A 23,049-nucleotide genomic window follows, 5' to 3' on the forward strand; every position below is an offset into this window, starting at 1 on the left:
GTTTCAAGTAGCTTTCTGATTTTTATTAGACTTAATAATTAAAGATCTTTACATACTCACAACATAATGCCATAAAATAAATGAAAACACAATTACTTCTTCTTGAGACTCCTGAACAACACATAAGGAAAGAGAAACCTGGTATTTTTTTAAATGTGAGCTGAAATGTGTGCTTGCTTGCAAGATCACCTCAAGCCATAAATAATTTAAAAAGAAAAGTGAATAAATGCACAAGAGCATACCTCCCGATGTTGAAGTATCACCAACAGGAAACGGAGATGACAATTCAGGGCTATGGTTTAAAAAGATGTTTAAAGTTAATAAAGATGACAGAAATATGTGGATATATTTTGAGTTTGTTTTCCAAAAAGGAATTCACTCGATCTTCAAACAGGGTTCCTAAAACCAAATTAGTACTGATTTAACAAAGTTTAAAGAATAATAGTCTTCATAATTCATTTATTTTACATTTATTGATTTTTGCTCAAGTAGAATCACCCTACATAAAGTACTCCCCTACTTACTATTCCATCAACCTGTTTGATTTCTTTTCAGTTATTATCAGTATGTATGTACTGATTGTTGATATATTTATCTACTTCTTTATCGGTCTCCAATCTCTTAATTCTCTCCAATGGCATTGTCATGGTAGTCACTGGACATACGTGCTAATTTAAATTAACTAAAATTAAATAAAGTTTAAAATTTTGTTCCTCATTCACACTAGCCACATTTCAAGTGCTCCATAATCACATGTGCCTAATGGCTACTATATTGGACAGCACAGTAAAGAACATTTCCATCATCACAGAAAGTTCTATTGAACAGAATACCATAGGAATATAAATTCTATGAGATTAGGAACCTTGCCTGCCATGTTTTTACTCTGTCTCCAGCCTAAAATAGTACCTATCATTTAAAAGGCACTAAGTAGATATTTTTAGAGTAAAAGAATAAACAAATATTATTAGCCAGGGAGTGGACAAGACATCTGGCATACAGCTGTGGAGAAACACATGCGATCTATTAAAGTTACAGTCTTACAGAAAATAGACAACAAATAAATGATTACAAGTGTAACAAGTACTACAGGCAGGAGAGTACTTGCTGCTAAGGAAAAAATATAAGCACAGATGTCATCTCATTGGAGAGATCATAGAAATCATAAAATTTTTTTACATAAAGGAAGTCAAGCTTAGAGAAATGACTCGCTGTAGGCCACACTGCTAACAAGCTACAAGTGACCCAGCTATCCTTTATAATGCCAATTTGCAACGACAAGAGAAGATTAAAAGATAATCTGAGAGGCTCCTGGATGGCTCAGTTAAGTGTCTGCCTTCGGCTCAGGTCATGATTCCAGAGTCCTAGGATTGAATCCTGGGATTGAGCCCCACATCTGGCTCCCTGCTCAGTGGGGAGTTTGCTTCTTCCTCGCCCTCTCTCTGCCCCTCCCCCTCAGATAAATAAATAAATAAATAAATAAATAAATAAATAAATAAATAAAAATAAAATCTTAAAAAAAAAGATAGTCTGAGAAGTCCCTTCTCTAAAGGAAAGAAAATGGGTTTCTGCAAGTCGAAATTTCCACATAACCCAAAAATATAAAATTTACAGTATAATAATTTTAGGAAGTTTTATTTATTTGTTTTAAAGTTTTATTTATTTAAGTAGTCTTTACACTCAACATGCGGCTCAAACTCATGATCCCAAGATCAAGAGTCACGTGTTCTTCTGACTAAGCCAGTCAGCTGCCCCTTGAGAAGTTTTAGAACTTTAAAGTTTGTGTATATGTTCTAAGGGAAAAGGGATATTCCCGTTAACCTTTTACAAAGGAGTTTGATGGTGATTACATCTGTTGGATGGTGATTACATTACTGTTAAGAGTTCAAAACTATCTCCAACTTGCTTCCTAACGTGATTCAATTACAGTCAAAAATGTCTCCATCATAGGGGTGCCTGGGTGCAGCAGTCAGTTAACTGTCTGCCTTCGGCTCAGGTCATGATTCCAGAGTCCTAGGATTGAATCCTGGAATCAAGCCGCATGTCAGGCTCCCTGCTTAGCAGGGAGTCTGCTTCTGCCTCTCCCTTACCCCCCACTCATTACCCCCCACTCATTTTCTCTCCCCCACCCCATGTCTCTCTCAAATGAATAAAATCTTTTAAAAAATGTCACCATCACAGACTTGCCAATGTGCCAGTGTGTCCCATGTTCACACAACTCCTTTAGATTGCCCTATTGCTCTAAATTAGGGCATGGTGGTGGGACAGGGGGTTACTCAAAGCCACCAGATAAACATGGCAGACATTTTGAAGCATCCATTTTACTTGAAGCATAGGCAGGTGGGGAACTAAGTAAGAATTGATGTGTAATTCAAAACATTTTAATATTAAAACATGGTTACATTGTGGAATTGAATATAAACTTAGAATTAAAATTAAGATATTAAATATGATAATTCAAAGATATTTCATGACTGGAACTAGAGTGGGGGAGTCAACTAGGGCCATGTTCCCTAAACTTCCAGGATTTGGTAGAAATTTTGAGAAACTAGGGGACCTGCCTGGCTCAGTGGGTGGAGCATGCAATTCTTGATCTCGGGGCTGTGAGTTCGAGACCCACAGTGGGTGTAGAGATTACTTTAAAAAATTTAAAAACCTGTAAAAAAATAAAAAATAAAAAGAGAGAGAGAAAAAAATTTGAGAAACCGAGTTTTTAAAAATCTCAAAGATTTTTCTGCTTTTAAAAAATACTATCTAGAAAGAGTAACATATTAAACCATTACACCAAACCTATCACTTCTGGTTATTTAGAAGCATTTGCAGGAAACTGCTTCTCAGTGAGCTGTCTGTCATCTAGAAGAACCTAAGAAATATGACATCTGGGTAAGTCATTATGATAAGTGATGAGTGGAGAAAGGGCCTCCGTGATGAGAAAGCATCCAGAGGCTTCTCAGGTTGCAGGGAGCATAGCTAAAACAAATAAGATCCAAATTCATCTGAGACAGATATTAACATAATCAGGCCTGAATAGGCTCGATCAGTTGTCCACAAGGCAGAACACCTTGCCAATACCTTCATTTTATAGAGGGAAAAACAAAGTCCAAATGAATAAAGCAATTTTTCCTGGGTGACACAATAACTTGATAGGGCCGAAGGCCATACCTAAAATTCCTAACCATATCTAGTTCCTTTTTCAATAATGGCAACAGCAAGAATGAGTACCACTAAATTTATCATGTGTCAAGCACTATGTTAAGTGTTTCATCTTGGTTAACTCATTTAATTCCAGCAACAATCTTAAAAGGAAGATACTATTATTCCCATTTACACATACGAGGAAACTAATAGTAGAAGAGGTTAAGAATTTGCTCAGAGTCACATGGCTAGACAATTGAGGAGCTATGATGTAAAACGGGCCCATCTGATTCCAGAAACCTCTCTCTCAGTCATCTTAATTCCTCACAACATGGCCTTTACATGAGCCATATTGACTAGAAGGGCAACCAAGATGGTTTCGCTTGGTTATAATAATAATGGCCTATATAAACTTAACAACCTAAAAGTCAAAGTGTATAAGGACCCAGAAAAAGGAAGGGAAACCCAATCAAAGTTGGAGAGCTATGGAAAGCAACCAGGTATGAAGAGCAAAGAGGTCAAAGTAAGACAGAGGGGCCAAAGCACAACACAGTAAGTAGAACAGGAAGTTGGGATGACATGGCAGTAACCAGACCTCACCTGGTTTCAGTCAAATTGTCCCCCACATCAAGGTCACATTTGATAAATAAGTCACAGGGATAAAGATGAATAACAGGAAATATAGTCAATAATGTAATAACTTTGTATGGTGACAGATGGTAACTACACTTATGGTGGTAAGCATTTTGTAATGTGCGTAATTGTAGAATAACTATGTTGTACACCTGAAACCAATATAATATTGTATGTCAACTATACTTCAATTAAAAATAAAGTTTCTTTAATTTAAAAAGAAGCATTGCAACTAAAAAATAAGTAAATACATTAAATTTAAGCTAATTCTCTAAGGAAGTATTCACAACGGAGCAGGTTGTTTACTTCAGTAGAACTAGATTTCACTTACTGAATTCAAAATAACATTTTAATGATGGTAAGTAGGCAATGCTCAGTAATTCAAATCTCTTGTCTAACAGTCCAATGCTTAATCCCTTATTTTCCCACTCTCCTTTCAAAAAACAGTAAAAAATCACTTAACAACAAGAATCCTTTCAACATGTTCTCATTAGGTATGCCTCCTGCAGGGATCCCCTAAAGTGTCACAACAGAACTAGAACACAGAGTTATACTGAGTTTGGAGACAGAAATACTTCTTCATTTCTAGGCCAAACCACAAATGTGAAGACGTTCAGCTAAGACCTTTAGCTTAATACCAGCAGCAAACAACCTCCTACTTTCTCATTTCCTCAGCTCATCCACCACAGAATTTATTACTGACCTCTACTGCCTAATCCTATCAGAATTCAGGTGAGATTGTACCAAAAGATATCAGAGACACATGGAGCATAATTTCAAAAACAAGCCAAGCATAATTTCCTATCTAGATTACGACTCCCCATGACAATTTTCTATACTTTGCTTTGCTCTTCGATCTGTTAACTGTGATCAGCACAGGACAACAAAAGAACTCAGGGCACAAGGCCAGGAATCCTGGGTGCTGGTCCCAGAAGTATCATTAACTTTGTTATGCCTTAGAAAAGTATCTCCGTTGCTCTGGGCCACAAGAACTTAATCTCCAAAACAGGAATACCTCCCTACACTACCTATTTCCCAAAGGTATGATGAAAACTAAATAAAACATTATATATGTAGAAGCATTATAAAATATGAGATGCTTAACAAATACAAAACAGAGGGTAATGGAACAGGGACACATGTCCCAAACAGAATAAAACAGTTGCTAAAAGCAAACAAACAAACATGTATATTTGGCTTTGTGATCCATGATAGGCATCCTCAACTACAAATATAAGTTGATTGAGGTACAAAAAAAAAAAAAAAAAAGCCAAAGAACAGTCTTATATCACCAGAGACCTGATAATAAACTTGAGTAATTGAGCAGAAACTCAGTTATTCATTTAACAACTATTTGGTGGGCACATATCCCAGGTGGGGCTTTGTACTGGTTATTGAGACTTCACAGTAAGTCCAGAAGGCAGGGGGTTTAGCATCAACTGGAGCTAAGAGGAGATGCTTTCAAGATACCCGGCTATAATGTACGGCTATAATGTACGCAAGTGCTGGGGAGCGCCTGTTGTAAATAGGTAACATGGGAGAGACTTGAGTGTGTTCAAATGCTAATAAGGAGTTAGTAATGAGAGAAGCTGAAGACTCAGGAGAGGAGAGAAACGATAAGGAGATGTATAAGAGGTAAGATGGGATGTGAGGTCCTAAGTGAGGTGAAAAATGTGTTGTTTTAAAGACACAGGGCAAAAGATTGTAGCAGAAGCTTAAAGTGATACAGAACAAAGTATTTGGTGCAAGTCATAGGTCAGCAGGTGGGTTAGAGTTCACATAGAGGCAGCAATTTAAATCACAGAAAAGAAGTGTGATAAGTAGAACAGTGGCCCCTCAAACACATCCACATCCTACTCCCCCAAACCTGTGAATACGTTAAGCTACATACAAAAGGGAATTAAGGTTGCAGATGGAATTAAGGTTGCTAATCAGCTGGCCTTAAAATAGGGAGTGTAACCAGGTTTATCCAGGTGGATCCAGTGTAATCCTAAGGATCCTTCAGTGTGGAAGAAGGAGGCGGAAGAGTGTCAGAGTGATGAAATGTGAGAAACAATGGACCGGCCATTACTAGCTTTGAAGATGGAAGGGGGTCATGAGCCAACCAATGTGGGTAGTTTCTAGAAGTTGGAAAAGGCAAGAAAACAGTTTCTCCCCTAGATCTTCCAGAAAGGAATGCAAACCTGACAACACCTTAAGACCCATGTCAGATTTCTGAATGATGTAACCGTAGGACAAATTTGTGTTGTCTTAAACTACCAAAGTTTGTGGTAATTTGCTACAGCAGCAGTAAAACCTAACACAAGAATCTCCACACAGAGAATACAAGAGCAATCTCAAAAAAAATCACAAAAATAAATTTGAATATAGAAAAATGATGGGCAAATTAAGAGTTTCAATAGATCGCTGTAGTACTCAAGCAGGGGAAAGATGGGCTTAGTGAATTCTTTGGCCACTCCCATGGTTTCGCTCCCAGTGTTACCTAACCCCAGATCACCCCTTTCAGCAACTACCACGGTTGGCAGTTCTCACCTCACCCCAACCCGGTCTCCTCTAGTTACACGGGAAAGATGCTTTAAACTTTAAAATGCTCAGAATTCACTTATATTTTCATATGTATTGTTATTTTTATACATACATTACTTTCTAAGAATAGTAAATAATATTTTGAGTCCCTTATACCTACTACAGACAGTGCCTTACCAATAAAATACATGATCCAGTCAGCCCTGTTATGATGCATATTTGTGAATTTATTCCAATGTGATTAACACAGGAGACAACTGACTGTAGTGCAAAATTTCTACTTTACTTATATGTAATCTCATTGTGAGAAATGCTAGGTAGCTGTGGAAAACTGCACCCAGTTGAACTGAGTCCCACAGAAAGACACAAAACATACATACACTACACTTTAAACACCTTCCAGCTACCTCCTGTGTGATGAGCCACACCCAACCTCATACGGTGTTACAACTGTCCATCCTACCTCAGAAAACCCTCCTTCCACCACTTTATAATAACCCACAAGCTATACACTTGCTAAAGTCCATTTCCCAAGTAAACTTCAGAGCTTCTTGCAGGTTAAATGCCATGTGTACTATGGTATTTACAAGCTTCTTAACCATATAAGATGTAGAAAATGTGCTACCAGTTTCATTAGGTACAACCATGAAGATTACTAGGACTGGTGGGACTCACCAGAGTATTTAGTTCACTCCCTGTGTGTTGAATGGCAATCATAAGGAACTTCCAAGCTCTGTTTCTTGGTGCTGAAGAGCCCACACCCAAGAAACCACATGGCCCAGCATCTAAGGGGGTGCTCAATCCCAGGCTCCAGCAGAGACTCAGTGGTAACATCAGCTGTATGAACAAGAGAGACCACACAAAGTCCCCTTCCCCCCGTGTACTCATATTTGATTTGAAACCTACATATACCCCACTAGCACTCACGTGTGTACTCCAACTATGCTATTGCCTGGATTCTGCTGCCCAATTGGGATCTCTAGACAGTGACTCACTTAACTGGTTTTTCAGTCTTTCTTTCTAATTTGAAGCAAAATTCTAGACTCTAGAGTTTTTTGCCCTAATGGTGTCTTTCTATATAATTACCCATATACTGGCATAATCTAGATACTCTGAGTATGGATAGAATTGAAATCTTTAATACTTATATACTCAAAATCCCTCACTTTCCATGAGCTGTTTTGTACTGCTACTGCTCAGGAGCCAGAAATGACCTTAATCCTAAAACTAAAGGCCAATAGAGCCAACAATCCTAATATTGGAGGATTCATCAAGGTTGTGTTGTTCCTATATTTCAAGGTCCTAACCATCATTTCTCAGTAAAGTGATCCATACCACCAACCATCATTTAATAAACTATTTGCCACTAAGGTGTACCATTTCAAAACATTTTTACTCTTACCCCATAAGCCTCAACAAAAGTAGATCATTCCATATTCCATTTCCTGAAATCTATTTTCTCACCCAAGAAAAAGGAACAAGTCTGCTTCCTGGCAAGGTCAGAAAGCAAACAAGCACACTGGCTGTGACAGTAGTCTTGAAAGGGAAGTGGCCTCAACATGAGGAAAAGCATTTGGGACCAACCCACGGCCCTGGTCATTGCAGGAACAGGCAAGAAAACAGAAAGCGGCCATTAAATTTGGTGTGAGTCTTGGAATAGGTATAACACGTCTCTGTTGCCAAACACAAAATTAGAGGAAAAAAGACACTCACCTGCTTACAGTTTCCTTTGTATATGTCAGTTTCTAAGGAACACAAAAATAAAAACGACTCTGTGATTTAATGACAGTAATTAAGCAGTAAATAAAATTTATTGCATAGAAAACACTAATGCCCTAACATTATGTTATTTTATAAGTCTATGCTGTTATTTTCTATGGTTAGACAAATAGTTAAAGCAAGGTACTAACAATGCCAAGTTTGTTTTGGGACCGTGGGAATGTCCTGGCACTCAGTCTCTGTTTATGTTTCCAAAAGTTCTAGTGCTTTTTCTTAATGGGCACAGATTAACAGACTTTACTTGTTAATCATTCCAAAAAGATCTACAAATTGGAGATTATGGTAGAGTTCTACTTTAACCTTCCATGGACTTAGAATCAAAGTTTCATGTGATCTAACATATTTATAGAAACTCTTATGCCAGAAGAATATAAACATGTGGATTAAATAAATGCCAAATCTGTTTCTCCAGAATTCAGACAAAAAAGATATGTTGTACCAATAATTGGATTATTCCTCTAGGGCATTCCAAAGCAAATTGTTCCTAAGTTTCCTCTAAATCAGTGATTTTATTTTGAGACCAATATAATGAAAAGAACACTAACTTAGAAGACCTAGTTTCAAGTCCCATTTTCTCTTGCTTGATAATGGAGGCAAAACCCAAAATCCTTCAATTTCTCGTCTGTAAAATGGAGAAACTATTATTCTAAATAACTCTCATGATATTCATGAATAACTCACTGCTCTTCTTACTCTACAAACTCTCCTAGAATAATCTCAGCCACTCTAAATGCTTTCAACTACTACTTCAAGCCTGGTGACTCCTACAAGCTATATTTATAACCCTGACCACTCTCCTTGGCTTCATACCCAAATGCCAGGCAGTTCACATTTCACAAGTGACTTAAAACACATTCAAAAGTGAACTCAATCACCCCCCTGCATCTACAAAACTGCTTCTCTGCCTGAGTTTTTGTTCTAGCTCGATCCCAACTAGAATCCCATTTAAACTAGAAACAGGGAGGTTTCCGGGCCATTCCCTCAACTTCTCCCACCCCCATCCAACCTATCACAGAGTCCTGCTAATCTTTTTCCCTATTTGTACCGCTCAGGCTTCCTTTCTGTATCTCATGTCGAGTTAGGACTCTCAATTCCTCAGGCATGGAGTAGTAACTAGTCTCCCTGATCCCTCTAATCCACCCCACGGTGTATAGAAACCATAATGACCTTTTTAAAATTCAAAACTGTCCAATCAGCCCGTGACTCACTTACTTACAACCTCTTAATGATTTCCTAGCAACCAGAGTTAACTACTCTTCCAGTCTGATCTCCTATCACTTCTAATCTACTCTTCTGGTATATTAGCCCAAGTCATTCCCTACAAACACTTGGCTTATGCTGTCCCCTCTGCCTGGACTGTTCCTCCGAAACTCCTCCTCATTCACCTAACTCATACTTGTTATTTAAGACTCAGTGCAGGTGACATATCACCCCCTTTGTCTGCATGTTGTACTAAATAGTCATTGAATGTATACTTCCAATGCATTCTAATCTTACCTTCCTACAAGTTCCACTTGTGAAAAATACCTTCCAATGTAACATCACAAGAAGCTGTTGTATGATAATACTAACTCTATAGCATATGTATTTGCTGTTCTGTCTGCTGATCCTATGTTATGGACACAATTGAGATAGATGACACTGACATAAATGTAAATGTGTGTGTGTGTGTAGATATGTGTATGTGTATTTTTTTTCACTGAATAGCTATTCCATATTAGCAAATTTAGCAATATTCTATATTACCAAATTTAGCACTTTGCAAAAGTGGCAATGACTGAGAAGGGATGCCCAATGGTAAATGGGTATAAAAACATAAACTTCTTTAAAAAGAGAAGTGGGTTTGAATTTAAGCTCCAGCCCATCTGGTTTTGTAATCTAGAATAAGGAATAACTCTGATGCTTAATGCCCTTATCTATAAATTGGGGCTATTTGTACCTGCTTGTAGGGTTGTTGTTTATTAAATATAACATTTTAATGGGCTGAGTATGTGGCCTCGAACATGGTATACACTATATAACCTGTAGCTTTTCTCATAATTACTAATATTGAACAGTTAAAAATGTGACAGAAAACTTTCTCTCTCAAATAAATAAATAAAAATCTTTTTTAAAAATGTGACAGAATTGGGGCATCTGGGTGGCTCAGTCAGTTAAGCATCTGCCTTCCCCTCAGGTCATGAATCCTGGGGTCCTGGGATCGAGTCCCACATCAGGCTCCCTGCTCAGCGGGGACACTGCTCCACCCTCCTCCTCTGCCCCCTCCCCTGGCTTGTGCTCTCTCTCGCTCACTCTCTCTCAAATAAGTAAATAAAATCTTTTTGATTTAAAAATAAACCTCTTATGGGGTTAACAATGTTTATTATAATAGCCAGAGCTAGGGATATGAAGACTAGGCTGCCCCCTCACTCACATAGCCTAATTCAACAACAAAAAGTAATGCAGGGATTTGGCATTTGCCCTTTCTACCTTGAGGCTTTAACCTACAATGGTCTGGCAATTCCTCCCTTGTTAGTACTCTTTTTTTTTTTTTTTAAAGATTTTTATTTATTTATTTGACAGAGAGAGAGACAGCCAGCGAGAGAGGGAACACAAGCAGGGGGAATGGGAGAGGAAGAAGCAGGCTCATAGCGGAGGAGCCTGATGTGGGGCTCGATCCCAGAACGCCGGGATCACGCCCTGAGCCGAAGGCAGACGCTTAACGACTGAGCCACCCGGGCGCCCCCCTTGTTAGTACTCTTACCTTCATAATTACACTTCTGTGTTCCACAGACTGACTAAAATTCGTGCCCATGTCAAATATAGTTGTGACTCCATCCTCACACAAATTCATCCAGTAACGATATTCCTCACGCCCAGGAAGTCGATCCCAAAATGTCCTGAAGGCTTCCCAGACAGCTTCCTGACACACTGGAAAACAGAGAAGTATTTTATGGAAAGTTAATGCACTTTGAAATTCTCGCAATGATCATGAACCTATTTATTCAGATTCCCAAGACCAGAGTGTCCTTTCTGGAGGAGCTGGGAATGATTCTCAGTCAAAGCTCTTCTGTTGATGTATGTGCCGTTTAAACTTTTCAGATATGAAGAGAATGTGTACTCCCTAGTCCTCTCCCTTTCAGAGGTGAATTGATTCACTTCCTAATAGGCAGGACAGTTTTCCCATCTCTCAAAAAACAAAACAGGGGCGCCTGGGTAGCGCAGTGGTTAAGCATCTAGCCCCACATCAGGCTCCTCGGCTGAGAGCCTGCTTCTTCCTCTCCCATCCCCCCTGCTTGTGTTCCCTCTCTCGCTGGCTGTCTCTCTCTGTCAAATAAATAAATAAAATCTTTAAAAAAAAAAATCCATGTTTATGTTTTATAAAAGTGGAACGGCTGTTGAGAATACTTCAATAGGTGAAAGAATAAACAAACTATGATACACCGGTATGATAGAATATTATTCAGTGATAAAAAGAAATAGGGTTTCAAGCTATGAAAAGACACAGTAAAGACTTAAAAGCATATTGTCAAGTAAAGGAAGCCAATCTGAAAAAGCTACATACCATATGATTCCAATGATATGACATTCTGGAAAAGGCAAAACTATGAAAATTGTAAAAGAGATCAGTGGTTTCCAGGGGTTGGGAGGAGTGAGAGATGAAGAAATAGAGCACAGTCGTTTTTTTAGGTCAAGGAAGCCACTGTGTAGGAAACTGTAATATTGGATACATGTCATTATACATTTCTCAAAACCCATAGACTATACAACACACTGACTGAACTCCACATAAACCACGAGCTTCATTAAGAATGATGCGTCAATGATGGGTGGCTCAGTGGGTTAAGTGTCTGCCTTCAGCTCAGGTCATGATCTCAGGGTCCTGGGATAGAGCCCTGCATTGGGCTCCCTGCTGAGCCCATTTTTCTCTCTCCTTCCTGCTTGTGCTCTCTCTCACCATCTCTGTCTCTCTCTCTCTCAAATAAATAAATAAAATTAAAAAAAAAAAAAGAATGATGTATCAATATTGGCTCATCAGTTGTAACAAATGTACCATACTAACACAAAATACTAATGAAAGGGTAAAATGTGTGTGTGGAAGAGTGACAGTATAGGTAACTCTCTGGACTTTCCGCTCAATTTTTCTGTAAACCTGAATGAAACTTCTCTAAAAATTAAAATCTATTAACTGAAAAGAAAAAAAAAAAAAGGAAAGAGTAGAGAATAAACTGGTGGTTGCCAGAGGGGTGGGGATGAACAAAATGGGTGAAGGGGAGTGAGAGACACAGGGTCCAGGTATGGGATAAGTAAGTCACAGGAATAAAAGGAACAGTATAAGGAATCCAGCCAATGGTATTGTAATAGCATTGTACGGTAACAGATGGTAGCTACACTTCTGGTGAGCACAGCATAATGTAGAAACTTGTCAAATCACTATGTTGTACACCTGAAACTAATGTAACATTGTGTGTCAATTACACTCAAAAGAAATTTTTTGAAGATAGGGGAACTAAAAAAAAAAAACATGATATTCCGGGGAAATATACTGCTATATTAAAGTAAAAACTAATTCAATCTATATCTGCTAAATTATTCCAAAGGATCAAATCTGAAAGGATGCTAAACAGGCTGTCTGCACATTTTGTGTAGTACTAAGTGTACTGCTATCCTGCAACCATTCCATTGGCCAAATGCCAGACACTGTGGACAACAGGTAGACGGAGATAGGAGGGAAGAGGAACAGAGCGCTGAGGGAGAGAGATGGGTGCAAAAGGACAGAGATCAGCACCATTATTTTTCATTTCAAGAAAACTAAATGCTTATCCAGTAATATATTGAGGTGGAGCCCCTGAATTCACAGAGTCAGAAGATCTAACTAAATTCTAGCCCTAGCCTCACCATGTACTAGCTTTCCAACCACGGGTAACTTAGCTAGCCATCCAATGTTTCAGCGTACTCATCTCTCTTATTTAACTGGGTGAATCATTACTGTCTTACCTACCTACCTGTGAGAGTATTTTATAAACTCCTTAGTGCTACATGACTATCAATGTTATCATCATATTGGATTCTGGTTGTCTTACAGTTGTTTGATGGAAGAAGATAGTCTAAGCCAAAAAACAAGCCTTCAGCTCTAACAGAGAGGAAAATATATGAATATTTAAAGTTTCTCTATCAAGTGATTTTTCAGGGTTAAAATGAACCTTTGGTTGCAAACTTAGTTTTCTCTTTCAGTGAACTAACTGCATCCTTATAATTGCTCTTCAGAACTTCTGATCCTACAGCATACAGAAGAATCCAGCCAAGGCTGACTGAGATAGAGTTGACCACCTGTAGATTCAGAATTCTTCCTTGCTTTTTAAAACTGCCACATGAAAATTTAGTGCCCACCAGAAGACAATGCAAAGGTGAAAGTCTGAGTTGGTAAAAACAAAAAATGAATGTCTATAAGGTCTAGTTATGAAAAAAGTGATTCAAAGAAAATATAAAAAATATAAGACTGAATAACTATGTATCTATAAAGAAAGAAAAAACAAATCTCAATAACTTATTTACAATATACACAAAAAATAATTTGAAATATGAAAGCTAATATTATGAAAGTCCTAAAAGAAAATACAGAAGAATATCTGTATAACTTGAGGACAGGCAAAAATTTTAGAGACAGGACACAGAAAGCAACAACCAGAAAAAAAAATGAAATTAGAATTTATTAAAACTAACAACTACTCATCAAAGATACTAGTAATAAAAAATGGATAGGCAAGCCACACTTCTGGCAGAAAATATTCAAAATACATATATCTGACACAGAACTGGTATTTAGGATAAAGAATTTCTACAACTCTCTAATAAAAAGGCAAACACTCCAATTTTTAAAACATGTAAAAGACTGGAACAAACACTTTACAAAAGATATATATATATGAAAAAGTGCTATCATTCATCTTCAGAGAAATGCAAATTAAAGCATCCACACATGAATCATTACCAGTGTCAAGATGGTAGTATCTCCAAATTGATCTACAGATCAAATGCAATCCTATCTGAACACTGATTGACTTCTTTATAGAAATTGACAAACTAATTCTAAAATTCATATGGAATTACAATGAATCTAGAATAACCAAAACAATTTTGAAAAAGAATAAACAGATAAACTGGACTTTATCAAAATCGAAAACTTTACTGCATGGAAGACACTATCAAGAAAGTGAAAAGACAACCCACAGAATGAGAAAAAATACTTTCAAATCATTTATCTGATAAGAAACTTGTATCTAGAATACATAAAGAACTGTTACAACTCAATAATTTTTTTTAAAAACTGAAAAATAGGGAAGGATCCAAAGATATTCTTTGAAAGAAGATATTCAAATGACCAAAAACCAAATAAAAAGATGTTCAATGTTACTAATCATTAAAGAAATGCAAATCAAAAGCAGGGGATACCATTTCACACCTACTAAGATGGCTGTGATTTTTTTTATAAAGAATATCATAGTGCTAGCAAAGATGTAGAGAAATCAGAATCTCACACACCACTGCTCGGAATTTAAGATGGTACAGCTACTTTAGAAAGTAGTATCTGGCAGTTCCTCATACGTTAAACATAGTTACCATATAACCCAGAAATTCTACTCCTAGGTATACACACCCAAATAATTGAAAACAACTCAAATGTCCAACAACTGACAAATGGATAAACGAAATGTGGTATATCCATATAAGAAAATATTATTATTTGGCCATAAAAAAATAAACTACTGATGCATGCTACAACATGAATGAATGTTGAAAACATTATGCAAAGTGAAAGCCAGTCACAAAAGACCACATACTATATTATCTCATTTATCTGACATATTCATAATAGATAACTCTATAAAAATAAAAAGCAGATTCGTGGTTGCTTAGGCCTGGGGAGAGAGATAGGGGAAATAGAGGGATAAGACAGTGATGACTAAAGTCTATGAGGTTTCTTTTTGAGGTGATGAAATGTTCTTAAACTTAGTGTGATAATGGTTGCACATTTCTGTGAATATACTAGAAAACCACTGAATTCTATACATTAAATGGATGAATTGTATGGTATGTGAATTATGTCTCAATAAAATTGAAAAAGTAATTCTGTCCAGAAAGGTAATACATCCTTAATTTATCCAATGGCTTTCCAGTTGGGAGCTACCTGACAAGAGCGTCCAGTTAACTAACATGGAATACAAAATTCAGAACACGTATATTTTAATAGAGGAGGAGAATTGCGGGGGCTGGCAGGGGAGCCGGGAGCCATCATGCAGCTCAGAGAGGGAAAACCTAGATAGAACACTGCAGCCAATTGAGAAAAGAGTAAAATCAGCATGATCCCTGGGAAAGAGGTACTAAGAAGGGCAAAACTCCACCAGAGACAATTGCCACATACTTCACTATGGCCTAGAAGTAGACCTGTTCTGAAGCCCCATCCTTGTCAAACAATTTTCATAAGCCTTTAGTGACTGTTGAAGATTTTTGAGACGATAGGTGATCTACGAATGCCTCTCTTGTGGCAGAGAAAACCTGCCCTGCAAACTGCTGGAGGAAGGCAAAATGTGACGACAATATTCTGAAGAAAGAAATGCCTGAACTTAATCTGTCTTTAATCCTGTTACTAAGGCTCAGGCTGTGTGTATTATCCAGCACATAGAAATCCAGTATGGAACAAAGTCTTTTTTTAGGGCATTTTCCTCTCAAAATCATGGTGCCCAAAGCATATGGAACAACTTGGTGCAATAAGGCAAGAAATAAAAGGCATATAAACTGGAAGATGAAAAGTAAAATTATCTTTATTTGCAAATAAAATAACTATCTATGTAGAAAACCTTAAGGAATACACAAAAAAACTACTAGAACTAATAAGTGAATTTAGCAAGCTACAGAATAAAAGGTCAATATACAAAAAGCAGTTGTATGCCTATATACTAGCAATGAACAATTAGAAATTAAAATAACATTAACAATGGCATGAAAAAAAGTAAAATAGATAAATCTGATTAAAAGACGTGTAAGACCTATACACTGAAAATCATAAAACACTGCCAAGAGAAACTGAAGAAGACCTAAATAAATGGAGGGATGTATCACGTTCATAGATCAGAAGACTCAGTATTGTTAAGATGACAATTCTTCCCAAATTGACTAACAGATTCAACACAATTCCAATCAAAATTCCAGCAGCCATTTTTGTATAAGTTAACAAGCTGATTCTAATATTTACATGAAAAACAAAGGACCTAGCACAACCAAGCAAATCTGAAAAAAGAAGAACAAAGGTGAAGAACTTTCCCTATTAAAGACTTATTGTAATCAAGACAGTATGGTATTAGCATGAAAACAAAGAGATCAGTGGAAGAGAATAAAGAGTGAAGAAGTAGACCCACCATATACAGAAGACTAATTTCCAACAAAGGTTGCAAAGGCAAGAAAGGATAATCTTTTTTTTAAGATTTTATTTATTTATATATAGAGAGAGCACACGAGCAGGGGGATGGGCAGAGGGAGAGGGAGAGGGAGAGAGAGTATCTCAAGCAGACTCCATGCCCAGCACGGAGCCAGAGGGGACTCAATCCCATGACCCTGAGATCATGACCTGAGCTTAAATCAAGAGTCAGATGCCTAACTGACTGAGCCACCCAGGCACCCCCAGGATTATCTTTTTAATAAGTGGTGCTGGAACAATTCGCTAAGCATACGCAAAAATTTACCTTTGATCCATATACACCATATATAAAAATTAACTCAAAGTAGATCACAGACCTAAATGTAAAACATAAAACTATAAAATTTCCAAAAGAAAATATAGGAGAAAATACTTGTCACTTTGGGTTAGGCAAACTTAGCTATAACACCAAAGGCAAGCATGATCCAAAAAAAAAAAAAAAAAGATAAATTGGACTGCATCAAAATATAAAATTTTTGTCCCTCAAAAGACATTATTAAGAAAATAAAAAGCCACACATTGGGTGAAAATGTATACAAAACATCTATCTGACAAAGAATTTGTATTTAGAATACATTAAGAACTCTTACAATTCTATAAGACAAATGACCCAATCATTTTTTTAATGAGCAAAATATTTGAATAAACTCTTCACCAAAAATGATATACAAATGGTGAATGAGCACACGAAAAAGGTGCTCAACATCATTAGCCATTAGCCATTAAAAAAATGCATATTAAAACCACAATAAGATATTACTTCTTATTCAATAGAATGGTTACAGTTAAAAAAGACTGACCATACCAAGTATTGCAAGAATGTGGAAAAACTGGAATTCTAATACATTGCATGTGGTACAGCCACATTGGAAAACAGTTTAGCAACTTCACAAAAAGTTAAAAATACACCTATCATGAGGCCCAGCCATTCCACTACTAATTAACCAATAGAAAGAAAGCATATGTTCACACAAAAACTTAAACACCAATGTTCATAACAGCTTTCGTTATAATCACCAATAACTGAAAGCAACCCAAATATCCCAAAATGTGATATATCCCCAAAATAGAATACTCAATAATAAAAGGTAACAAACTACTGATACACAAAAAAAATCATAGATGAGCTTCTAAATAAATACACTGAGCAAAAGAAGCCAGGTAAAAAAGCGTACATATTGTGATTACATTTATATATAAAAGTGTAGAAAATGCAAACAATTTATAGTGATAAAAACCAGATTAGAGGTTGCCTCAGTACCAGACTAAAGGGAAGTGCTAAGGGAGGGAGAGATTACAAAGGCAAATGAGAAAATGTTTGGAGGTGACTGATAAATTCATTATCTTAACTGCATGATGATTTTTAAGGGTAAATACATTTGTCAAAACTAATCAAATAGTATAATTTAAATTGCAGCTTATAATCCATCAAAGTATACATTAATAAAGCTATACTTTAAAAGTCCAGCTACAAATGTAACTTTTTAAGTGGGAGGATACTACTAACTGCATTCAATTCCAAGTACCCTAAATATCTGTTTAATTTTACAAATCATTAGGTTAAGTGCATTGCTTCTTGCTTAAATGAAGTTATTTTTCAAATTTGTTACACCAATTAGCAACTAAAGCCAGATCCTCTATGAAGGAAAAATTGGGCAAACCATTAGACTGAATTAGCTTGGTAAAAAGAGCTAAGACCCTTGGTTGGACATTGAATGGATCTCTCCCTCTAATTTCCAAACATTTGGTTCCAAAGGCATAATCTAATTATGTCTATAAAATCTATGCTGAAATATTAATTTTTCTAATTTTCAAAAACATATTTACTCTTTACAAATGACGGTAACAGCTATAACAACACTGTTACCATCTTGATGTGTTTGTGCCGACACTTTTAGCTCTGGGAGGTCCCTTTCCAATGATCCCATTCATAGCATCTGTATTTTAAAATGAATTACTTAGGAATGCTTTCTTTTTATTGGCTTCTTTCTCAATAGTATCTCTTGAATTTATAAACACAAGAGGAAAGAAAAGATATAACCACATTTTTTTTTTTGCTGATCTGTTCCTATTCTTTTATTTTACTTTATTTAAATTCAATTAGTTAACATATAGTGTATTATTAGTTTCAGAGGTAGAGTTCAGTGATTCATCAGTTGCATATAACACCCAGTGCTCACTACTCACATGCTTTCCTTAATGCCCATCACCCAGTTACCCCATCCCCCTACCCACCTCCCCGCCAGCAACCCTCAGTTTGTTTCCTATGATTCTTTCACGCTTTGTCTCCCTTTTTTTTTTTTTTAATTTTATTTATTTATTTGACAGAGAGAGAGAGACAGTCAGCGGAAAAGGGAACACAAGCAGGGGGAGTGGGAGAGGAAGAAGCAGGCTCCCAGCAAGGCAGGGAGCCCGATGCGAGGCTCGATCCCAGGACTCTGGGATCACGCCCTGAGCCAAAGGCAGATGCTTAAAGACTGAGCCATCCAGGCACCCCCCTCTCCCTCCCTGATTTCGTCTTGTTTTATTTTTCCCCTCCCTTCCTCTACAGTCCTTTATTTCTTAAATTCCACATATGAGTGAAATCATATGATAATTGTCTTTCTCTGGTTGACTTATTTTACTCAACATAATACCCTCTAGTTCCATATACATTGTTGCAAATGTTAAGATTTCATTTTTTGATGGCTGAATAATATTCCGTTGTGTGTGTGTGTGTGTGTAGATATATGTGTGTGTGTGCATGTGTGTGTAGATATGTGTGTGTGTGTGTGTGTGTGTGTAGATATGTGTGTGTGTGTGTGTATACACACACAATCTTTACCTGTTTTCCATAGTTTGGCTATTGGGGACATTGCTGCTATAAACATTGGGGTGCAGATCCCCCTTTGGATCACTATGTTTGTATCCTTTGAGTAAATACCTAGTAGTGCAAATGCTGGCTCCTAGGGTAGTTCTATTTTTAACTTTTTGAGGAACCTCCATACTCTTTTCCAGAGAGGCTGCACCAGCTTGCATTCCCACCAGCAATGTAAGAGGTTCTCCTTCCTCCACATCCTCACCAACAATTGTTATTTCCTGACTTGATATAACCACGTTTCTTTTTTCAAGATTTTATTTATTTGTCAGAGAGAGAAAGAGAGTGCACACACACTAGCAGGGGGAGCAGCAGGCAGAGGGAGAAGCAGACTTCCCGCTGAGCAAGGAGCCCAATGTGGGACTCGACCACAGGGCCCCAGGATCAGGACCTGAGCCAAAGGCAGATGCTTAACTGACTGAGCCACCCAGGCATCCCCATAACCACATTTCTTAAATAGTTATTTCCTCTCCACTATTTAGCCAGCAGCTATCTAGATATTCTGATCTATTTATTTTAAAAGTAAAAATCCAGGTAGTAGAAATCATATTTTGATAAGTTATAAACTGTCATTCTCATTCATCTTTAGTCCTTTATTCTCTTCCCACTCTCTTTAGAATTTGCCACTTCTGGCACATGCCCCATACACAAAAGCCACAGTCAATGGATTTCCATTAAAAAAGCAAAAGGAGGGGCGCCTGAGTGGCTCAGCTGTTTAAGCGTCTTCTTTCAGCTCAAGTCAAGATCCCAGGGTCCTGGGATCTACCCCAACGTCTGGCTCCCTGCTCCGGGGGGCAGCCTGCTTCTCCCCCTCCCTCTACTTGTGCTCTCTCTCTATATATATCAAATGAATAAATAAAACCTTTAAAAAAAATTTTTAAAGTAAAATGAAATCTTATTGCTTAGTAATGTTTGATAGTCCCAAAATACAATCAAGAGATATAAATACCCTTTAAATAAATACACCTTTAAAAAAGGTGCTAATAGAGTGCCACTTTAATAAACCACAACAAAAAAAATCAAATATACAAATATATGTAATATCTGGTATTAATTCTTTTATTTTATTTTTTTTAAAGATTTTTTTTTTAAAGATTTTATTTATTTATTTGACAGAGATAGAGACAGCCAGCGAGAGAGGGAACACAAGCAGGGGGAGTGGGAGAGGAAGAAGCAGGCTCCTAGCAGAGGAGCCTGATGTGGGGCTCAATCCCATAACGCGGGATCACGCCCTGAGCCAAAGGCAGACGCTTAACAACTGCGCCACCGAGGTGCCCCTAATTTTTTTATTTTAAAAACACTTGCTTAGATAGTATAATGCTAAGCAAAGTCAGTCAGTCAGACAAAGAAAAACACCATATGATTTCATTCATATGTGGAATTTAAGAAACAAAACAAATGAGCATATGTTAAAAAAAAGAGAGGCCTACCAAGAAACAGACACTTAGCTAGCAAGAACAAACTGAGGGTTGCTGGAGGGGAAGGGGGGGGGGGATGATGGGTTGAATAGGTGATGGGGATTAAGGAAGGCACTTGTTCTGATGAGCACCAGGTGCTGTATGTAAGTGCTGAATCACTTAAATGGTACACTTGAAACTAATGCACTGTATGCTGACTGACTGGACTTTAAATAAAAACTTTTAAAAAACTTGCTTTGAAAAAATAAATAAAAAACACTTGCTTTGGTGAGGGAGGAGGAGGAAGGAGAAGGACAAGATGGAGAAAGGTAAAAAGGAGAAGATAAAGTAGCAGCTTAGACTGAAGCTCCATATAGCCCAGGGCATGGACAATATAAGTAGCCAATAAACTTTTGTTGAATAAATACATAAATGAGCAAGTCTGATTTTACTACCATTTAATCATCCATCTCCACTTTAGTTTACTAGCATCACAGCCACCTTATGGCTTTTTATTGTCTCTTGAGCAGCAAAAAGCGAAGTTTGAGATTCCTTCAAATCTAAGGGACGTATTAGGGTCAATTAAGCAATTTTGGTTAGTAAATTTAAGAAAGAGAATATATATTCAAGGATAATATTGTTTAGTCAAAATAAAATCCTGGGGGCACCTGGGTGGCACAGTGAGTTAAGCATCCCACAGACTGTTGGTTTTGGCTCAGTTTGTGATCTCAGGGTCATGAGATCGAGCCCTGCATTGGGCTCCGGCTCAGTGTGGAGTCAGCTTTCTCTCCCTCTCCCTCTGCCTGTCTTCCCCCCAATCCTAACCCCCCCCATGCTCGCTCGCTCTCTCTCTCTCTAAAATAAATAAATAAAAGCTGTAAAAATATATAAATACATAAAATCCTAGTTCTGTTGCTTTCAGATCCATTGTGAGAAGCACCATCATTTTAGACATAATAAGGTTTATGTGTACCAACCAGAGACTAGTCATGAATCCGCACAATGTCTAGACTATAAAATATAGAAAATTATATTTCTATGTATATAAAGTAACTGATTACCCAAATAGGTACATATACCATGGAAAATATATATTGTGGGTATATTTACAAATTACTTAATGATGAAGTAAAAATAATTAAACTTTGCAGTAACACAAACTGGTATTTTTGATGTGCTTAAGATTTAAGCGATTTCCACTCTAAATTTCCTCTGAAGCTAGATAAATAGTATACTTTTAGCAAGTCCTTTTTCCATAGCTAATACAAGGATAATATTTGGATCAGTGTCTGTCTAAATTATCACAAACTGAATTTTCACAAGATACAACAAACATGTTAGGACTGTTTGAATTACATCACAAAGCCCCAAGGTTTGGATGTTCACTTACCTCGTACTTTAAAATATTTTACATGGTTTGCCACAGCCTCTGTCACACTTTCACCTGGACAGGTTTTCACACCATTAGGAAACAGAATAGATCTCCTTCTTCTCAGCAACCACTGTTTCTCAATTTCTCCGTGGTCCAGAGGTAGTTTCTTTTCAGTAGAAAGAGAAGTATCTGTGGATTCTGAGTCAGTCAGGAAAAAAGGAACTGCACGCTTGGGTTCTTGGATATCTTCTAAAGACATGTAGGTTTGTGCTACAGAGTGAAAGCATAGACAAGTCTTCTGATAATGAATGAAAACACAGTATGAAAGGTAACAAATAAAAACTGACTTTTGTGCCACATTTCGATTTTAAAGTCATTGCTCAGATTATAGACATGCATGCCTAAAGAGGGGAGGAGTGAGCAGTCCATTTTTTCTCCATCCAACTCCTACTCCTTTATTTCAAGATTCTTAGTTATTGAAAAAACTATATATCCAATTGCAACACGAGAAATAAGAGGAAGTAAGTCCGAAGTACAAATTACTAAAGAAGAAAACCAAAATTATTAGAGAGATTTTAAAAGTTTAAATGAAGCAATACCAAAGACTAATAGAACAGCATTTGATTCAAATTCTTACAACAGTCATATCAAATAATGTTATTTTTAAAGAGAATATACTACAAATATAAGGACAAATAAAAATAATATAGATTTTTAAATACCTGTTAATGATGTAAGGTTTCCTTCTATCACGACAAATATCAAAATACCCAGAGAAATCTTCCCAAAATGAGGAAACATAATCATTTGGGCCAAAATCAAAGGAATGAGGAGAAGCCAAAATCCTTAACTTGAGCACCCAAAAAGACTTAAAACTTCCAGTAACGAATTATTA

General features: G+C 37.0%; 1 protein-coding gene across 1 annotated transcript in view; it reads right to left on the reverse strand.

Moving 5' to 3' along the window:
* IMPG2 (interphotoreceptor matrix proteoglycan 2) overlaps positions 1–23,022 on the reverse strand; it is a 71,325-nt gene extending 48,303 nt beyond the window's left edge. Inside the window, exons 1-5 of the mRNA XM_008702024.2 lie at positions 22,877–23,022; positions 22,173–22,424; positions 10,817–10,983; positions 8,008–8,039; positions 243–292 (exon numbers count right to left, since the gene is read on the reverse strand). Of these exons, the coding sequence (XP_008700246.1) occupies positions 243–292; positions 8,008–8,039; positions 10,817–10,983; positions 22,173–22,424; positions 22,877–22,961 (586 nt within the window). The 5' untranslated portion in view covers positions 22,962–23,022. The remainder of the gene's footprint in view (positions 1–242; positions 293–8,007; positions 8,040–10,816; positions 10,984–22,172; positions 22,425–22,876) is intronic.
* Between the last annotated feature and the right edge of the window lie 27 nt (positions 23,023–23,049).

The sequence above is a fragment of the Ursus maritimus genome, unplaced genomic scaffold, assembly GCF_017311325.1.
Source record: "Ursus maritimus isolate PB19 unplaced genomic scaffold, ASM1731132v1 scaffold_4, whole genome shotgun sequence".
Classification (NCBI taxonomy): domain Eukaryota; kingdom Metazoa; phylum Chordata; class Mammalia; order Carnivora; family Ursidae; genus Ursus; species Ursus maritimus.